The 17,426-nt window shown below is 40.8% G+C and overlaps 1 protein-coding gene across 1 annotated transcript; it reads left to right on the forward strand.

The window, feature by feature from the left end:
* Positions 1 to 3,400: 3,400 nt before the first annotated feature.
* On the forward strand, positions 3,401 to 4,303 carry LOC132400408 (gap junction alpha-3 protein-like). Its single transcript, XM_059981348.1, has one exon. The coding sequence runs from the start codon at positions 3,401 to 3,403 to the stop codon at positions 4,301 to 4,303; it is 903 nt and encodes a 300-aa protein (XP_059837331.1).
* Positions 4,304 to 17,426: the final 13,123 nt, after the last annotated feature.

Below are 17,426 nucleotides of genomic sequence, written 5' to 3' on the forward strand. Positions count from 1 at the left end.
AAGATCAAGTGAGCTGGAGCTTTTCTCTTTGGAGTGAAGGAGGAGGAGAGGTGACTTGATAGAGGTGTACAAGATGATAAGAGGCATAAATCAAATGGACAGGCAGATACTTTTTCCCAGGTTGAGAATGGCTAATATATGTGAAAGTAATTTTAAAGTTTTTGGAGGAAGATATGGGGGGATTTGGAGGCAGGATTTTTTTAACACAGGGTGGTGCGTACAGTTGGAGTTAGAGGCAGATACAATAGGAGTATTTAAGAAACTGTTAGGTAGGCACATGGATGATAGAGAAATAGAGGATTATGTGGGAGGGAAGGCTTAGATTGATCTTGGAGAAGGTTAAAAATCAGTATGACATTATGGGCCAAAGGGCCTGTACTATGCTGTAATGCTCTAGGTTCGATATTCAATGTACTATGTTCCATGATTTTGTTTTTAATCAGTAATGCTGCTGTTTACAATGCAGTTGAATCTATGGATATTGTTGTTTCACTTTCCACTTCTTTACAATTCTCTTATTTTCCCCCGAAAGATTAACTATCTCTTAAAGTTTCCATTATTGTATTATGGCACTCACTGTCACAATCTGACTAGTTGATCCCTGGAAGGATATTGTCTGCTTTATCATTTATATAGTATATTATCACATTAGTTTGTCTATTGTTCCACTCCATCTACTGCACTTGACACATTTCCAAAGCATTTTACAGTTGGACCATTACTCAAGCTTGAAAAAAATCCAATTTCAATGAAGCAGTTACAAAGATATCAGCTTCTGTCGTATTTAATTTTAATAGACGTTTAAAAAAACACTAGTGCACATTGACATAAATTCTCCTGTGGCCCTTTGTCTTTCATTTACCTGTTTGATGTTCAGATTGAATTTGTTCTTCATCATTTTCTGAAAACAGACAAAATAAAATTAAAAGCTACCTTTTAACTTCCAGTAGAAATGAGGCAATTTCTGATAAATTTATCTCAGACTTTTTATTCTCTGAGAGTAAGTGACAGGTGGTGTGTCCTTTATGGAATGTTTAAGCCAACTTTGATACTAAGATATTGGTCAGAAATGTGCTGAAGATTTTTAAATAGATCAATTTTATTTGGTACAGGGAGTCCTCAAATTGACAAAGACTTTATTGTAGAGCCATAAAATTAATAAGAGGAAATTTACTCCCACTTCGATGACAAAAAGTCACAAGCTTACAGTACAGGCAAAGTTCCAGACCATAATGCACGAAGAATGCCACACAACTGATCAATGACAAGATTTCCTCCCACAATTGAGTTACCAAAACGGCAACCAATCGGCTGATTGGTAAGTATATAAAGGCCAAGCAATCAGAGGACACCACAATCAACAGCATACTGATGATGTCCCTTCATATGGTGACAAAAGGTTTGCAAGTAAATTGCCAAGATTGGAAAACAACTTAACCCAACCATCAACCACCCGAGCTACACATCTTCCAAATTACTTCCAACTATATATAATGTATTCATAATTGTCTGTAGTAATCCATGGTCCAGAAAGATTCTGTTCTGTCAGCAATTTTAAATCCATGGACGTTAACATATCAGATGACCTTTCCAGGGCTAGCAGATAATAAGGAAACAATGCTAATACCTTCATTTCCTTAGGAAGATAAGGAGGTTCAGCTTGTCCACAAGTGCTCTTACAAAAACTCTAGTGAAGTATTGTTGAAAGTGTCCTGACAGGTTGCATCATGTACGGAAATTCGAATGTGCACGGACATAAGAAGTTGCAGAAAGTAGTGACTTCCTTCCCAATACCTCACAGGGACACCTCTCCCCACCATTAGCAGTATCTATTGTAGACACTGTCCCACGAAGACTCCAGCTATCATCAAAAAGCCTACCATCTGAGTTGCGCCATCTTTTCATGGGCACCATCAGGCAGGAGGTACAGAAAACTGACACCACCAGGTTCAAGAACTGTTTTTCCCTTCACCATTCAGTTCTTGAACCAATGAGAAAAAACCCCAATCTCCAAAGTTTAGCAAGACCATAATCCCTTTGACCTCTAACATGGATTTTGTGTCCTAATTGTGTTCTTTCTTGTAAATATTGTGTACATTATTTTTATGTTTGCTTGTGAGTGCTGCTTAAATGATGCTATGTTCCGGCAATGCTGCTGCAACTGAATGTTTCATTGCACTTGTGCATACATGTGCGTGTGCATAGGACAATAACATTCTTTGAATGAGCACAAATTCTTGGGAGGGAAAAACTAATAACCTAGGCTACCTCCCTCCTGTAACCTGCCAATCTGCAAGTTGGATCAACCTCCTATATCCGCAGACCGACAAAAGCAAGCCAAAGAAAGTATCTTTTATCCCAAGCAGAGAGCAAATGCCACTGCTTTTACAACATACACCCAGAATGTCATAAAGAGACCACAATTCTTTGAATCTGCTTCCGACTCAATGAACTACATGTAGATCCTAAAATCAATACTGGGTTTAACATACCTGAAGAAGCCCACCACAATGTAGCTCAAACAGTGGAGTTGTTCAGTTATTTATGAAAATGGGGATATTACAAGATAGGCCGGTGAATACATTCCATAGAGGAGTATTCATAAACATTCGTAGGTGGGGTAAAACGGCTCAATTATCAGCAATTTTATTATTCTATTATGGAATGTGGTCATCACCATGACAACCAGCATTTTATTGAGATACAGCATGAAATAGGCTCTTCCGGCCCTTTGAGCCCAGCAATTCCCCGATTTAATTCTAGCCTAATCACGGGACAATTTATAATGACCAATTATATAGAGGGAGGTCTTTGGACTGTGGAAGGGAAATGGAGCACCCCAAGGGTGCCCACGTGGTCATGGGGAAAAATGTACAAACTTTTACAAACAGCACCCGGAATTATTACCTGCTCGCTACTTAATTGCCAGCCTGAGGGCAATTCTCAGCTGCTTTCCTAAGCTGCTGCTACCTTTATAATGAGATTCTCTCACAGGGTTGTGTAGAGTGCTCAAGGACTTGAAGAAATGAAAAGGAAACAGTAGCACTTTCTCCTTAAATTTTTATTTTTTATGTTTAATTCAGTACAATTGTTTTTGACTTTCATTAAATGTTACACATTAATTGTAAAATAATATAATAAGATTTCAAGCCTTAAGTTGAAAATGTTCCAGGAGCCGAATTTTAACAGTCTATTCTCATTTATCACCTGTATAGTTTTTTTCTAAATCTTTCATCGCTTTTCCGTTGATGGTATGACAGATGAATCAGACAAACCTTGTAGAAATTCACCCCAAGTGTTATAAGAAAAAATACAATATTACCATTCAATTAATAATTCAGGTGATGTGTAATGCATTCAATTGTGTCAATATTTAATTTGGCAGGTACATTTTTGAACAATGGGAGACTGGACTTTCCTTGGAAGACTGCTGGACAAAGTTCAGTTGCACTCTACAGTGGTTGGGAAAATCTGGCTCACTGTGTTATTTATCTTCAGGATCCTTCTGCTTGGGGCTGCCGCTGAGAGAGTTTGGGGAGATGAACAGTCTGACTTCATATGCAACACACGCCAACCTGGTTGTGAAAATGTCTGCTATGACAAAGCCTTCCCCATTTCCCACATTCGCTTTTGGGTTCTTCAGATCATATTCGTTTCAACGCCGACCTTGTTATATCTTGGACATGTGTTACATGTTATCCACTTAGAGAGAAAAACACGCAAATTAGCTGACGAATCTGCAGGCGTCTTCAGAAAAGTTAAGACATCAAAGTACATTATAAATCAAGGAAAGGTAAAAATACAGGGAATCCTACTGTTCACCTACATAGTACATGTTTTGTGCAAAATATTGTTTGAAGTTGGTTTCATTGTCGGTCAGTGGTATCTCTATGGATTCTCCTTGGGTCCCGTATACGTGTGCAATAGAGATCCCTGTCCTCATGTGGTAGATTGTTTCATTTCACGCCCAACAGAGAAGACCATTTTCATCCTTTTCATGCTGGCTGTGGCTTGTCTGTCCCTGCTTCTAAATATAACTGAAATAGTTTACCTTCTTTTCAAGCAAATAACCATTTCAACACAAAAGAGGCATCTAAGACACCTCCCTCCCCGATTTGTTGTTGAATCTTTTGATAAAACAATGTTCCCTGCAGACGTAGCTGTATCAGATTCTAAACTGAAGTCTTTTGGTTCTGAAGCTAGCAGTAGCCAGGATCCCAAGTCTCAAAACACCATTAATTATGGGATTGAAAAGTGTGGTAATGAAAATAAAGAGAATATAGAGAAACAAAGTGAGCAATAAATTATCTGCCTTTAATTCAGGGAGTAGGTAGCTGAATTAGCACAAATTACTCATTTGGAAAGGTAACAATGGGTGCAATCTTGTAATAGGCATCTCAGCAATGTAAAATGAGTTAGATTAGATCAAAATCATATTCAGAATCAGGTTTAATATCACTGGCATATGTTGTGAAATTTGTTAACTTTGAGGCAACGGTACAATGCAATATATGATAAATATAGAAAAAACTGAATTACCATATATATGTATGTATATTAACTAGTTAAAATCAGCAGTGCAAAACCAGAAATTAAAAAAACAATTAGATTGGATTAAATTAGCTTTATTTGACCATGTACATTGAAACATCAAAACATGCAGTGAAATTTGTTGGTTGCATCATTGGCTTGCAATGTACTAGGGTCAGCCCACAAGTGGTGGCAACATAGCATGCCCACACTTTACTAACCCTAACCCATATGTTGTTTTGGAACATGGGAGGAAACCAATGCACCTGGTTAGTAACCAATGCACCTGGTTTTCTCCCTGGAGGAAACCCAGGGAGAATGCATAACTTCTTACAGAGAGCGGCAGGAATTGAACCTTGATTATCAGATAGCTGGTACTGTGAGGCGTTACACTAACCACAAAGCTACTGTCCTGCCTTGATTATAATTATCTCAAGTAGTTTATTCTGCCACAACAAACATGCCAGAGCTCTCTATCAATGTCTTCAAGAGACAGCTGATCCAGGATGCACAGTAGCTCAGTTTCTACCAAGGTCCCTGGACTTATCGTTTCCATGGTAGTAATTTGAGCTGTAGATTTGTACTAAAATCATTCCAGCTCACTTGTATTCAAATGGTGACGAGCATGAGAACAATATTAAAACAGCCTTTTGACCAAGCTAAAAATGTACTATTACTGTTATGTATGGGATATTATTGATGAGTTATAAAGGTGTCTGACTTGAGGTATACCATCTGAGTGTATTAGAAACAATTGGTTAGATCCTTCCATTGTTCTCCTACCTACCTTGCACGGCCACAAAGCTCACAGTGGGTTGAGGCCTTTGTTCCCTGAGCATACAAAGAGCAGATGGATCACCTCTCCACTCATTGTGCTGACAAGGATATAGACCAGGGGTTCCCAAACTGGGGTCCATGGATCCCTTGTTTAATGGTAGGGGTCCATGGTATAAATAAGGTTGAGAACCCCTGACCTAGACAACCAATCCCCCTGCTTGGCACAGCTAGCTTGTGCTGCTAAAGGTCTGTTTTACTGTTTTTTATTATCTCTAATTTTAAATTGGTTTTTATAACATAACAGCTAAAAGCTATTAAAAATAAATGTGAACATTATGTATATTTAACATGTATTAACTACTGTTAATTAATTAAATCATAGACAAAAAAATAAAGCTTGTCTAACCTTGCCATTTTAATAAAGGTCAGTAAACCCATTGAAGTGAATGGGTCCCAGCTTGAAAGCCCATATGTGTGGCAGATTCAAAATGCATCTAACCCTCATCTTACAGTGTTAAAGAGTGCCATTGGGCTCAGTGGTGAGCAGAGGTAGAGCAAGAACAAGACCAATATGGCCACAAATCTTGAAGAGAAATCATGCTGGATCTAAAATGTCTTAGAGTTACTCTTGTTACAGACAAAACTATTATTGTTATGTTACTGGTCATAATAATACTTTACAAATATGAAAGTGTCTAATTTTATGTTAATATTATTTAATAAACAATTGTTAGTTGATTTTAAATAATACTCCAGTGTTAGAAATGAAAATGACGAATAAATGTTAACATTTTAAAAGAGTGCCTTCATCCATGCTTTGTGTAAGATACAGGTGGTTATATTTGAAAACAGTTCACATTTCTGCAAGTCTTGTTCATGAAAGAGTCCATCTAAGAACATTTAGATAGATTCATTATTATATTAGCTATTAGTTTGCCATAAAGTCTTTGTAAATATGATTTAATTCAAATCAAGTTCAATCGTCATTCAACCATACATGAATTCTCATGAACACAGCCAAATGTGACAGCATTACTCTGGGGCCAAGGCGCAAAACATAGTTCAAACAGGGAGACACAGCAAGAAGCACACATAGCATATATAAGACAGTAAGAGACAGCAAGTGACAGATACACAATAAAAGAGTCCAAACTTGACACATCCACCACCACAGAGATCTGCAGTCAACCACAATGGAGCTTGTCCTCTGCTGAGCGAACACGGTGGTGGGGGGAGGCAGGTGGAGTGTTGGGTAGCTCAGCTCCAGCCTGCACAACATACAATGACAAGCTTGCAAATAGGAATGAAAGACATTTTAATAGCAACTTTTTATGTATGTTTTGAGAAAGGTACAGAAGAAAGCTGCATAGGATAACAACTAATATTTCTGTCACGACATCTGTTAAGATACCTGAATATTTTTTTGGAATATATATGAAACCCTGCTGGTTTCCTTACAGCAATCTAGGGAAGACTCACTCCGGTCCCACCAAACCTGTGAGATTGAGATGGCCCTCCCAACCCAAACCGCAGTTTGTGTAGATGTTGTGTAATTTGCTACCCTGTTCCAACTCAGTGCCAAGAAAAAACAGACAGCACACTGCATACAATTAAAGGAATTATATTTATGAATCTTAACTAAAGGGTTAGTAATGAAAAGAAAGTGAAAACAAAAAGGGATTATTATAATTAAACTGGCAAAATGTGCAGCAGTTGGAGCTTAATTCACTGATCCTCTGTTGACCTTGCTGCCTGGCTTCATCAAATCACAATTTCCCCACTGGGTTGTATCCTTTGATTGGTTCTCTCCAGCATCTTCTCTCCTCATCTCATGCCGAACAACAAGATCCAGCTCACATTCCAAAGCATCTGTTATCTCTAACCATATCCCAAACACTGCTTCTACAGAAAGACCATTATGTTAGCAGTGAAACCTTTCCCTGGGTGTTACATATAAAATGTTGCTCAAGTCTGACTTGGGCAATTGAAAAGACAACCAGAATTGTAGAAATAAGATTGGAGTAGAATAGCAATGGATGAGAACTTGAAACAGGGAAGAACAAGAGAAAGAAAAGAGCTTGCAATGCATGGGAAACAGGTTTAGTCTATCTTTATTTGGATGTTTTTACAAATGAAGGATCAATATTTCTTCAAAAGGCAATGGGTGTTAGTGTGGTTCAATAAAAATCATGGTATATATCTAAAGTGCAGAGATACAATCGTCTAGCTAACTATATAGTAATAAGGCACCATATTTACATCATTTGGATTGTAGTTATAGCCGGGAAGATCTATATTCAGCCCACATTTTCACTGCGTTTCCCTGGTGATGAGAGGAAAAGTTAATAATGGCCCAGGCTAAAAGGAAATTAAAAAATAACCCAAATAAATATTGGAACTGCCATGAAAAAAATCAATGTACAATATTAAATAACATTTCAGGAGTAAAAGCATTTAAGTCAAGTCAAGTCAAGACAAGTTGCTTTTATTGTTATTTCAACCATAACTGCTGGTAAAGTACACAGTTCCAGGACCTCCAGGACCATGGTGTACATGGAGTACACGTTCCTCCAGGACCATTGTGCTACATGAAACAACACAAAACTATGCTAGACTATGTTAAACAACACGAAACTACATTAGACTTCAGACCTACACGGAACTACATAAAGTGCGTAAAACAGGTGAAAGACAGGACAATAATTAATAAACAAGACAATAGGCACAGTAAAGGTCAAATTACAATATAATAATAAATGATGTAAATGTAAATATAATGTAAATGTAAACAATGTAAACAAGGTTTTAACAGGAATTGAGAAAGAAATGAGCAAAAATTGCAAAGGGTGTGTGTGTGTCTAGACTCAGGGAATTGAGGAGTCTAATGGCTTGGGGGAAGAAACTGTTACAGAGTCTGGTCGTGAGAGCCCGAATGCTCTGGTACCTTTTGCCAAATGTCAGATGTCAGGAGGGAGAAGAGTTTGTATGAGGGGTGTGTGGTGTCCTTCACAATGCTGTTAGCTTTGCAGGTGCAGCGTGTGGTGTAAATGTCTGTAATGGCAGGAAGAGAGACCCCGTGGATCCCTTCAGCTGACCTCACCATCTGCTGCAGGGTCTTACGATCCAAGACGGATCGTAATTTAACATTTAAATTAATAAAATGAAATTGCATACATTGAAAAGTTACAAGCAAAAGAAATCAGGAAAGCTCTGTGTTAGTTAGAAATCAAAAAGAAAGGAACTACATACAAAGAATATTTAGTAGTTTGACATTTAAGAGCAGCAAATTAGGGATCAGTTCTAACTGGAGTATTGTGTGTTGTTCTGTCACCATCCTACAGGAGAGACAGCAATAAAATGAAAGAATTAAAAAAGTTACAAAGGTGCTGCCAAAACTTGAGAACCTGAGTTATGGGGAAAATTGAATAGGTTAGGACTTTATCCCTAGGAGTGTAGGAAAATTATGAGGGGTACGTTCAGGGTAGATGCTCGCAGACTTTTTCCACCGAGGACTGCTCAGAGGTGTCAGTGTTGCAGTTGAACAAGGGAAACTATGGAGCCATGAGGGAGGAGCTGGCCAAAGTTAACGGGACGGATATCCTAGCAGAAAAGACAGTGGAACAGCAACAGCAGGTATTCTTGGGAATAATGCACAAGGTGCAAAATCAGTTCATCCCCCGGAGAAGGAAGGATTCAAAGGGGAGAGAGGGGCCACAGTAGTTGACAAAGGAAGTCAGAGATTGCATAGCATTAAAAAAAAGGAAGTACGACAGAGCTAAGGTGAGTGGGAGGACAGATGATTGGGAAGTTTTTAAGGAACAACAGAACTTAACTAAAAAGGCAATACAGGGAGAAAAAATGAGGTACAAACGCAAGCTAGCCAGGAATATAAAGGAGGATAGCAAAAGCTTTTTTAGGTATGTGAAGAGAAAGAAGATAGTTAAGAACAATGTTGGGCCCTTGAAGAATGAATTGGGTCAAATTATTATGGGAAACAGAAAAATGGCAGAAAAATTTAAAAAGTACTTTAGATCTGTCTTCACTAACTAAGACACAAGCAATCTCCCAGATGTATGGATGGGCCAAGGACATAGGGTAACAGAGGAAATGAAACAGATTGACATTCGGAAGGAAACGGTGATGAGAAGACTGATGGGACTGAAGGCTGACAAATCCCCAGGTCCAGATGGTCTGCATCCTGGGGTACTAAAGGAGGTGGCCCTGGAAATTGCAGATGCATTGGTAATCATTTTCCAATGTTCCTTAGATTCAGGATCAGTTCCTGAGGATTGGAGAATGGCTAATGTTATCCCACTTTTTAAGAAAGGAGGGAGGGAGAAAACAGAGAACTATCAACCTGTCAGCCTGACATCGGTGGTGGGGAAGATGCTGGAGTCCATTATTAAAGATGAAGTAGTGGCATATCTGGATAGCAATGATAGGATTGGGCCCAGCCAGCATGGATTTACCAAGCTGATCATGCTAGATCATGCTTGACTTGCATGATCATGTTTGACTAATCTGTTGGAGTTTTTTGAGCATGTAACCAGGAAGTTAGACGGGGGAGATCCAGTGGATGTAGTGTACCTCGATTTTCAGAAGGCATTTGATAAGGTCCCACATAGGAGATTGGTGGGTAAAATCAAAGCTCATGGCATTGGGGGGAAGACATTGACATGGATAGAAAACTGGTTGGCAGATAGAAAGCAAAGGGTAGCAGTGAATGCGTGTTTCTCGGAATGGCAGGTGGTAACTAGTGAGGTGCCACAGGGCTTGGTATTGGGACCACAGCTGTTTACGATTTACATCAACGATTTAGATGAAGGCATTGAGAATAACATCAGCAAGTTTGCTGATGATACTAAGCTGGGTGGCAGTGTGACATGTGATGAGGATGTTAGGAGAATTCAGGGTGACTTGGATAGGTTGGGTGAGTGGGCAGATACTTGGCAGATGACGTTTAATGTGAATAAGTGTGAGGTTATCCACTTTGGGAATAAGAACAGGAAGGCAAATTATTACCTGAATGGTGAAGAGTTAGGTAAGGGAAAAATACAAAGAGATCTAGGAGCCCTTGTTCATCAGTGACTGAAGGTGAATGAGCAAGTGCAGCAGGCAGTGAAGAAGGCTAATGGAATGTTGGCCTTTATTACAAAGGGAATTGAGTACAAGAGCAAGGAAATCCTCTTGCATTTGTACAGAGCCCTGGTGAGACCACACCTGGAGTATTGTGTACAGTTTTGGTCTCCAGGGTTAAGGAAGGACATCCTGGCTGTAGAGGAAGTGCAGCGTAGATTCACGAGGTTAATTCCTGGGCTGTCTGGACTGTCTTATGCAGAGAGGTTAGAGAGACTGGGCTTGTACACGCTAGAATTGAGGAGATTGAGAGGGGATCTGATTGAAACATATAAGATTATTAAGGGATTGGGCAAGATAGAGGCAAGAAATATGTTCCAGATACTGGGAGAGTCCAGTACCAGAGGGCATGGTTTGAGAATAAGGGGTAGGTCATTTAGGACAGAATTAAGGAAAAACTTCTTCTCCCAGAGAGTTGTGGGGGTTTGGAATGCACTGCCTCGGAAGGTAGTGGAGGCCAATTCTCTGGATGCTTTCAAGAAGGAGCTAGATAGGTATCTGATGGATAGGGGAATCAAGGGATATGGGGACAAGGCAGGAACCGGGTATTGATAGTAGATGATCAGCCATAATCTCAAAATGGCGGTGCAGGCTCAAAGGGCCGAATGGTCTACTTCTGCACCTATTGTCTATTGACTGATGACACTAGAATTGAAGATCATGGTTAAGGGGGAAGGTTGAAATGTTTAAAGGGAACTTAATCATGGACTAATTAAGGATAGTCAGCATGGCTTTGTGTGCCATAGGTCATGTCTAACCAATCTTATAGAGTTCTTCAAGGAGTTACCAGGAAAGTGGATGAAGGCAAGGCAGTGGATGTTGACATGGGAGGTTGGTCAAGAAGGTTTAGGCATTCAAGCTGAGATAGTAAATTGGATTAGACATTGGCTTTGTGAGAGAAACCCATGACTAGTGAATGCTACAGGGGTGCTGCTGGGTCCTTTGTTGTTTTTCATCAATACCAATGACCTGGATGATAATGTGGCCAACTGTACCAGCAAATTTGTGGGTAACACCAAGACTGGGGTTGTGGTGGACAGTAGGGAAAGCTATCATGGCTTTCAGCGAGATCTGCATCAGCTGGAAAAATGTGCTAAAAAATGGCAGATGGAATTTAATGCAGACAAGTGCGGGGATTTGTACTTCAGTAAGATCACCAGGATAGGTCTTACGCAGTGAACGGTAGGGCCCTGAGGAGTGTGGTAAAACAGAGGGACCTGGGAATATAGGTCCGTAAATCACTGAAAGTGAGTAGACAGAGTTGTAAAGAAAGTTTTTGGCACAGGAGATGGTAAGTTATGTTGAAGTTGTATAAAACGTTGATTTGGATTATTGTGTGCAGTTTTATTCACCTACCTACAGGAAAGATGCAAACAAGGTTGAAAGAGTACAAAGAAAATTGCAGGGTCTGGAGGACCTGAGTTATAAGGAAAGATTGAATAGGTTAGGATTATATCCTTTAGATTATAGAAGACTGAGAGGAGATTTCACAGAGGTATACAAAATTATGAGGGGTATAGTTAAGGTAAATGCAAGCAGATTTTTTCCACACAGAATGCTGGAGGATCTCGGCAAGTCAGGCAGCATCTATGGAAAAGAGTACAGTTAATATTTCAGGCCAAGACCCTTCATCATGAAGGGTCCCAGCCTAAAATATCGACTGTGCTCTTTTCCATAGATGCTGCCTGACTTGCTGAGATCCTCCAGCACTGTGTGTGTGTGTGTGTGTGTGTGTGTGTATGTGTGTGTTGCTTGGATTTCCAGCCTCTGCAGATTTTCTCTTGTTTGGGCTTTTTCCACTGAGCTTGGGTGGGACTACAACCAGAGGTAATGGAATAGGGTGAAAGGTGAGAAGTGTAAGGGCTACATGAGGGGAAACTTCTTCACTCAGAGTGTCGTGAGAGTGAGGAATGAGCTGCCAGCACAAGTGGTGCATGTGAACTCGATTTCAATGTTTAAAAGGAGTTTGGATAGGTTCATGGATGGTAGGGCTAAGGAAGGCAATGGCCCTGATGCAGGTCGATGGGAGTAGGCAGTCTTAGTGGTTTCAGCATGTAGATAGGCCAAAGGACCTGTTTCTGTGCTGTACTTCTCTATTACTCCATGACTCTGCAATTGGGAACTCTTCACTCAGAGTGTGGTGACACTATGGAACGAACAGCCAGCTGAAGTGGTGGATGGCGATTCGATTTCAACATTTAAGAAACACTTGTTTGGGGAAATGGATGGGAGGGGTTTGGAGGGTAATAATCCGAGTGTAGGTCGATGGGGCTAGTCAGATTAATAGTTCAGCATGGAGCAGATGGGCCGAAGATCTTGTTTCAGTGCTGTGACATTCTCTGATTCTATGACTATATTGAAAAAAATAATAAAGAAAACAAGGGGTAAAGGCTCAAAAGCAGATGCAGCAAAAGTAAAACTTGAAATTTTGGGAGTGAAGAAGCGGCTTTGTTTCTCTAGGAAGAAAATGACAACCTGCAACAGCAAAAAATAGATTCCTATGTGTTCCCACTGGAGGTAATCCCTTTTGCTAAGCCAGTTAAATTTACATAACAGTGGTTAAGACCAAACCATTGGAGATGCTGGAATGAAGGAGATGAAGGGTCTCCTGAAACAAAGATTGACCATTTCCTTCCACAGATGCTGATTTATCCCTTGAGTTCCTCAAGCAATTTGATATTCAATAATGTTTCCTGGAACCTACTATGCACAGTCCAGTAATGTGAGAGGCATATTGCTTCTGCAGGGAGAGATCAGGGTATTGATGCTGATAAAAATCACAAATGTAAGCAGAGATTTGATACATCATTTGTCACTTTCTTCATTGTCACTGTGAAAGCCAGATTAGTTACAAATCTGCATTGCATACTTGATTCAGGACAGCAAGTTGAATTCGCGAGAAAAAGATGTTTCTGTACAATCTGCACAAAAGGCAGACTTGCCACAATTGGTTCCAATCCCAAGTTCTTACATATTCTTGGAGGCCACTTTATTAAGTATAACTGTACATCTACTCATTAATACAAATATCTAATCAGCCAGTCACACAGCAGCGACTTCATGCATAAGAGCATGCTGACATGGTCAAGAGGTTCTGTTGTTGTTCAGACCAAACATCAGAAAGGGAAAGAACTGTGATCTAAGTGACTTTGACCATGTTAAGATTGTTGGTGCTAAACGTGGTTGGCTTGAGTATCTCAGAAACTGCTGATCTCCTGGGATTTTCACACATGACAGCCTCTGGCGTTTGCAGAAAATGATGCAAAGAACAAAAATCATTCAGTGAGCAGCAGTTCTGTCGGCAAAACTGCCTTGTTAATTGGAATCAGAATCAGATTTAATACCATTTGTTTATGTTGTGAAATTTGGTAATTTTACAGCAACAGTACAATGCAAAACTATGTAAATAAATATAGAGGACAAAACTGAGTTACATTTGGTATATATATATGTCTATTAAATAGTAAAATAGTTAAAATAAGTAGTGTAAAATAACAGAAATAAAAAAGTAGTGAGGAAGCATTCATGGGTTCAATGTCCATTTAGTAATCCGATGGCAGAGAGGAAGAAGCTGTTCCTGAATTGCTGGAATTCTGTACCTCCTTCCTGATGGTAACAGCGTGATGAGGACATGTTCTGGGTGGTGGGGATCCTTAATCAAGGATGCCACCTTCCTAAGGCACCACTCCCTGAAGATGCCTCGGACACCATGGGGGCCGGTACCCACGATAGAGGTGACTAATGTTACAAGTCTCTGCAATTTATCTTGATCTTGTGCAGTAGCCCCATCCCCCCCAATACCAGACCTTGATGCAGCCAGTCAGAATGCCTCCCACAGTGCATTTGTAGAAGCTTTCAAGTGTTTTAGTTGACAAACCCAATCTCATCTTACTCCTGATGAAATATAGCCACTCTCTTGCCATCTTCAGAGCTGCATCAATATGATGAATCCGGGTTAGTTCCTCAGAGGTATTGACATCCAGGAACTTGGAATTGCTCACTCTTTCCACTTCAAACCCCTCCATGAGGATTGGTTTGCATTCCCTTGTCTTGACGTTGAGTGCAAGGTTGTTGCTGCAATAACACTCAAGTAACTAGTAAACCTTGCTCCTGTACACCCCTCCATCACCATCTGAAATTCTGCCAGCAATGGGTGCATCATCAGTACTTTTATAGATGCTGTTTGAGCTGTGCCTAGTCCACAGTCATGGGTGTAGAGAAAGTAGAGCAGTGCGCTAAGCACACATCGCTGTTGAGTGCCGGTATTAATTGTCAGTGAGATAGAGATGTTATTTCTGATCTGCACGTATTCTGCTCTTCTGGTTTGGAAATCGAGTTGCAGAGGGAGTTAGAGAGACTCGGGTTCTGTAGCTTGTTGATCAGAACTGTAGGAATGATGATGCTAAATGCTGAGCTGTCGTCAGTAAGCAGCATCCGGACATAGGTATTTGCATTGTCCAGGTGATCTAAGGCTGCATGGAGAGCCACCGAGATCATATCTGCTGTAGCCCTGTTGTGGCGACAAATTGCAGTGGGTCCATGTCCTTCCTGAGACAGGTGTTGAATGACCAACCTCTCAAAGCATTTCATCACCGTAGAAGTGAACACAACTGGACAATAGTCACTGAACAAAGAACAGTACAGGCCATTCAGCCCACAATGTTGTGACAACCCTGAAATCCTGCCTCCCATATAACCCTCCACCTTAAATTCCTCCATATATCTGTCTAGTAATCTCTTCAATTTCACTAGTGTATCTGCCTCCACCACTGACTCAGGCAGTGCATTCCACGCACCAACCACTCTCTGAGTAAAATACCTTCCTCTAATATCCCTCTTGAACCTTCCTTCCCTTATCTTAAAGCCATGTCCTCCTGTATTGAGTAGTGGTGCCCTGGGGAAGAGGTGCTGGCTGTCCACTCTGTCTATTCCTCTTAATATCTTGTATACCTCTATCATATCTTCTCTCATCCTCCTTCTCTCCAGAGAATAAAGCCCTAGCTCCCTTAATCTCTGATCATAATGAATACTCTCTAAACCAGGCAGCATCCTGGTAAATCTCCTCTGTACCCTTTCCAATGCTTCCACATCCTTCCTATAGTGAGGTGACCAGAACTGGACACAATACTCCAAGTGTGGCCTAACCAGAGTTTTATAGAGTTTCATCATTACCCCGCAACTCTTAAACTCTATCCCTTGACTTATGAAAGGTAACACTCCATAAGCTTTCTTAAATACCCTATCTACCTGTGAGGCAACTTTCAAGGATCTGTGGACATGTACCACCTGATCCCTCTGCTCCTTCACACTTCCAAGTATTCTGCCATTTACATTGTACTCTGCCTTGAAAATTTGCCCTTCCAAAGTGTACTAACTCACACTTCTCTGGGTTGAACTCCATCTGACACTTCTCAGCCCACTTCTGCATCCTATCAATGTCTCTCTGCAAACTTCGACAATTCTCAAAACTATCCACAACACCACCAACCTTTGTGTCGCCAACCCACCTTTCTACCCCCACATCTAGGTCGTTAATAAAAATCACAAAAAGTAGAGGTCCCAGAACCAATCCTTGTGGGACACCACTAGTCACAACCCTCCAATCCGAATGTACTCCCTCTTCCTTCTGCAGGCAAGCCAATTCTGAATCCACCTGGCCAAACTTCCCTGGATCCCATGCCTTCTGACTTTCTGAATAAGCCTACCATGTGGAACCTTGTCAAATGCCTTACTAAAATCCATGTAGATCACATCCACTACACTACCCTCATCTATATGCCTGGTCACCTCCTCAAAGAACTCCATCAGGCTTGTTAGACATGATCTGCCCTTCATAAAGCCACGCTGACTGTCCCTGATCAGACCATGATTCTCTAAATGTCCATAGATCCTATCTCTAAGAATCTTTTCCAACAGCTTTCCCACCACAGACGTAAGGCTCACTGGTCTATAATTACCTGAACTATCCCTATTCCTTTTTTGAACAAGGGGACAACATTCGCCTCCCTCCAGTCCTCTGGTACCATTCCTGTGAACAACGAGGACATAAAGATCCTAGCCAGAGGTGCAGCAATCTCTTCCCTTGCCTCGTGGAGCAGCTTGGGGAATATTCTGTCAGGCCCTGGGGACTTATCCATCCTAATGTATTTCAACAACTCCAACACCTCTTCTCCCTTAATATCAACATGCTCCAGAACATCAACCTCACTCATATTGTCCTCACCATCATCAAGTTCCCTCTCATTGGTGAATACCGAAGAGAAGTATTCATTGAGGACCTCGCTCACTTCCACAGCCTCCAGGCACATCTTCCCACCTTTATCTCTAATCAGTCCTATCTTCACTCCTGTCAACCTTTTGTTCTTCACATAATTGAAGAATGCCTTGGGGTTTTCCTCTACCTTGCTCACCTAGGCCTTCTCATGCCTCCTTCTTGCTCTTCTCAACCTCTTCTTAAGCTCCTTTCTTGCTACTCTATATTCCTCAATAGACCCATCTGATCCTTGCTTCCTAAACCTCATATATGCTGCCTTCTTCCATCCGACTAGATTCTCCACCTCACTTGTCACCCACAGTGCCTTCACCCTACCGTACTTTATCTTCCTCACTGGGACAAATTTATCCCTAACATCCTGCAAGAGATCCCTAAACATCGACCACGTTTCCATAGTACATTTCCTTGCAAAAACATCATCGCAATTCACACCCGCAAGTTCTAGCCTGATAGCCTCATAATTTGCCCTTCCCCAATTAAAAATTTTCCTGTCCTCTCTGATTCTATCCTTTTCCATGGTAATGTTAAAGGTCAGGGAGTCGTGGTCACTGTCCCCCAGATGCTCACCCACTGAGAGATCTGTGACCTGACCCAGTTCGTTACCTAATGGCATTCCCCCTAGTTGGCCTGTCAATATACTGTGACAGGAATCCATCCTGGATGCACTTGACAAACTCTGCCCCATCTAAACCATTGGAACTAATCAGGT

This window comes from Hypanus sabinus, chromosome 10 (genome assembly GCF_030144855.1).
Source record: "Hypanus sabinus isolate sHypSab1 chromosome 10, sHypSab1.hap1, whole genome shotgun sequence".
Taxonomy (NCBI): domain Eukaryota; kingdom Metazoa; phylum Chordata; class Chondrichthyes; order Myliobatiformes; family Dasyatidae; genus Hypanus; species Hypanus sabinus.

Coding starts and splice junctions, on each gene's coding strand:
- LOC132400408 (XM_059981348.1), top strand. CDS start 3,401: ATGGGAGACTGGACTTTCCTTGGAAGACTGCTGGACAAAGTTCAGTTG.